General features: G+C 46.0%; 1 protein-coding gene across 1 annotated transcript in view; it reads right to left on the minus strand.

The window, feature by feature from the left end:
• The window catches only part of NTNG2 (netrin G2), a gene marked incomplete at its 3' end in the record, with an annotated part of 47,095 nt that extends 46,226 nt beyond the window's left edge, over positions 1-869 (minus strand). The window contains 1 exon segment of the mRNA XM_009572634.1: positions 657-869. Within this exon segment, the coding sequence (XP_009570929.1) occupies positions 657-869 (213 nt within the window).
• Between the last annotated feature and the right edge of the window lie 2,810 nt (positions 870-3,679).

Below are 3,679 nucleotides of genomic sequence, written 5' to 3' on the forward strand. Positions count from 1 at the left end.
ATGGAATGAAATGCAATGATTAATATTTAAGAGAAAATAAGTTAAAGATTTTAACTACAAGGGCAAGTGTCTGCCCAGAGAGTCTTTTCATGTGGAGGCTAGAAGAGAGGGAGAGCTGTGTTTTCAGGGATGTCAGTGGAACTCGTGGCTGTCAGACCGACTGCCCGAGCTGCCGGTGTGCGGGGCCACACTGGCCTCCACCGCCCCTGCCCCTCGCTCTCACCCAGGCTGAGCCGATCGCCCACCTCTGATAAAACCCCGGTGCTGCCGCAGCCTTTTGGGATGGGACGGGTGAACACACCCCACGCACTTTAGCAAGCAGGGGGCTGTGCTCAGAGCAGTTCAGGTTGTGTGCTCGCTGGGGGCAGAGCTTTTCCAAAACCCAGACCTTACCACCCCCCCGCCTCCTCCTCGCCCTGCCCTCAGCGTGCAGCACCATCCCTGCTCTAGGGCCGACCTCTCGTCTGCGCAGCACCGGGATGGGCAGGACACCTTCTCCCCATTTTGCAGATGGGGAGACCGAGAGCTCAAGGCAGCAACCACCATTGCCACCCTGAACCCAAATGTCCTTCTAACGGCATCTCGGCAGGATGCTGCCTCTGGCCCCTGCAAGCAGAGTCTGTTATAACACAGCAAACAAGGAGGGAAACACTTACATGGGTGCAGAATCTCTCCGGTGGGTCCCCGCAAGTGATTCCTGCCGGATCCACCCGTACTGTCACATAATCCTTCATCCGCATGGCCTTGGGTTGACAAGCATAAAACTCCCATGACGGGCCATCGTCCGTGGTCACCCAGGACTTGCAAATGTCATACTGTCCCATGGCCAAGGGGAGACAGTGCAAGAGGAGAGCAACCAGGTAGAGCATGGCAGCTGCGGCCAAGTGCGGGATCCCTGGGCGAGGGCAGTGCCGAGAGATCCGAGGAAGGCAGCTACTGGGCTAGGGGTTGCTCTTGGGATCAGCATGGAAACTCCGCATCTAAAAATGATCCAGTCTAAGGCGGTCCAGACGATAACAGGAATGATCCCGCTCTGCACGCTGTGTTTGGAAAGTTTCTCTCAGCACAGAATCCAACTTTGCAAATCACTTGATTGGGAAAGTTTTGGCCGGAGTTGCTGATCAGTGGTCAAAAGTCTTCCTTAACCTCATTTTCCCCCCCCTTTTATTGTATGAAAGGGCTTCCAAATCAGCATGAAAATATCTAGAGGTGACTCCAGTCAATCAATAGAAAGATCAAGTTCTGAGTTGCTGATGAAATTTGATAGGAGTAAATTGGAGAGGCCGTGAGATGATGCTGGATCAGGTTTTCCTCAACCTTCTTGTCTGCCACAAACGCGTCGCTGTGGAAGGTGTCTCAAATCGTGGTCTGCCTTAAATAATTATTGGGGCTTTTGAACATTAATACATAAAATAAATATAGCATCTGGTCATCAGTACAACTCTGACAAGAGAGATTCTTTGGAGCTAAAATTCCTTTCTCCCAAAGGATGGTTGCGTCAACATAAACACGTTGGGTGGCAAGATCCGGGGCGGTCCCAGCAGGACGCTGGGTGGTCAGTGGCTTGACAGGAGTATTGCTGGCCTTGCTGCTTCTCCCTCTGCGTCTTGCAGCGGTGGCGAGGCATCTGCAGGCGAGGATTTCTGTCTGCCTCTGCCTTTTGGCAACTGAGCGTCAAGGTCCCCAAGCCTTCAGCTGCAAGCCATGCTGCTACCTGAGGTCTCCTCTCCCTTTCATGGTCAGGGCAAAGGGGGAGTTCATTAGCAGGCTGCACCTGTAACGAATTGAAAGACAAATTAGCTGGGAGCAAGGGGGGGTGGCAGCTGGAGCAACAAGCCAGGCTTACTGAGCCACAAGCCAGGTTTTTGTAAAAGGGAGATATACAACTTTAATAAAAAGAAATCCATAGTATGATGCTTATGGCTCTTCTGCTGTTTGGGAGATGGGAAGGAGTGCTGCCCCATTTAAGGTATCTGGTTTGTAACAGCAGCTGGACAACAAGAGCTCTAATGGTCTTCAAATAATATCAAGAAGCAGCTATAGGTCATCAGAAGACAGAGAATATGCAGACACAGAGCAGGGACAGACAGACAAATTGATAGTCTTAAAAAGATAAGCAAATAAATAAGACAGCTGGGGAGACAGATACATTGTCCAGCATCCCTACATATGATTTATCTGAACAATAACATTTAATAAAAAACAATTTAAAGTCCTAATAACATTTAAGGTTCACCTAATACAAAGAGCAGTGACCTTCCCAGTATTCATTTCAGGTTAGAGCAACATTTCTGCAATTTTGTCGTCGTTCCAGTAGAGCTATAAAAATCTTAAGTAATTACAAAACAAAATGACAAAGAACTAAAGAAAAAAAAAAGTCAAACCCTCTCTCAGCATTAGACCCAAGAGGGAGATCTCATAAGAGAAGGTGGGAGGCACATATCCAGAACAGAAATTTAGCTCTGGGTAATTCCCTTTCTATTTGATTCCCCAACTTTTCTTCCACAATTTAGCTAATAGCATGTTCAGTATTTGCTTTCTTATAAAGCTCAGTTACTAAAGCTCAGAAACTCCAGGTTAACAGACGCATTGATCCATGTTTGGGGGCTTCACATTGCTGTGCTACCATCTCCCTTTCCCCCCTCTTTGGTTGAAAGATTGCTGATGGAGATGAATGAGTTCAGAAAAGAGAAGCTATCTCTCATGCTTCATCGCCAGCTCTCAAAGAAGAGCCTATTATAGCTGCGTTGGACCTGAATAAACTCCCAAAGAAAGAATAGACTGGCTGCTATTTTTACATTATGAGTAAATGTAGTAAAAATAATAAACCGGTGTGACACAGTGTTTGTAAGTCCCACTGACATCAGAGCTGTCTTTTCAGTTATAACAAGTCAGTTCCTAATTATTACATCAACCGGGTCACAGCCAAGTGCCTAGTAACAGCGGAGAGCGTGAGACTCCAGGATTGTATAGAAAACAAGCAGGGTAGTTTTAATGAGGAGTCCAGTGCTGTTAAGTTTATGGATCTATTTTCATAGCCTTAACAATTATATTTTGCACTTGAATGGCTGTCGGGGAAAAACCCAGGAAGAAACGATCTATAATATCTATTAGTTTCTTGTTATGCTTGCTAAATGTCATAGATTCCCAGGGAAATAAAAATTTGCCGGAAAAACGTATTTACTGTCAGTCAGCCAGCCAGGCGTGCTGGTTCCCACGAAGTCTGCGGTGCAAGTCCCTTTGCAGAAATAGTTGCACAATGTTGCTCTGAAATAAGGCAGCATACTGCAAACGGGGGAGAGGGACTCTCTGAATTAAAGGTTTTGCCCTGCTTGATTTGGTTTGATCCTTAGAAAATAAATCTTCACCTGATATTATTAAGAAACTGCAGTTCATGGGAACAAATAGAATCAATGCTCTTTCTCTTCTTTGAAGAGTACTCAGCAATCACTGGGGACTGATAGCCAGAGTATTAAAAACACAAAATTCGATTGTATCTTGACTTAGCTGGTTCTTATTTTTTTTCATTATTGGATTAACACCCTATTGAAATAGAGAGACAACGCTGAGCAACAACCGAGCTGCTCTGGAATTAAGTACAGAAAGTAAACTCAATGAAGGAGTTTTCAATTTTCTTTCAGAAGCGTTGCCTTCAAAATAAACCCAACCACTCCCTCCC

This window comes from Fulmarus glacialis, unplaced genomic scaffold (assembly GCF_000690835.1).
Source record: "Fulmarus glacialis isolate BGI_N327 unplaced genomic scaffold, ASM69083v1 scaffold28332, whole genome shotgun sequence".
NCBI classification, from domain to species: Eukaryota; Metazoa; Chordata; class Aves; order Procellariiformes; family Procellariidae; genus Fulmarus; species Fulmarus glacialis.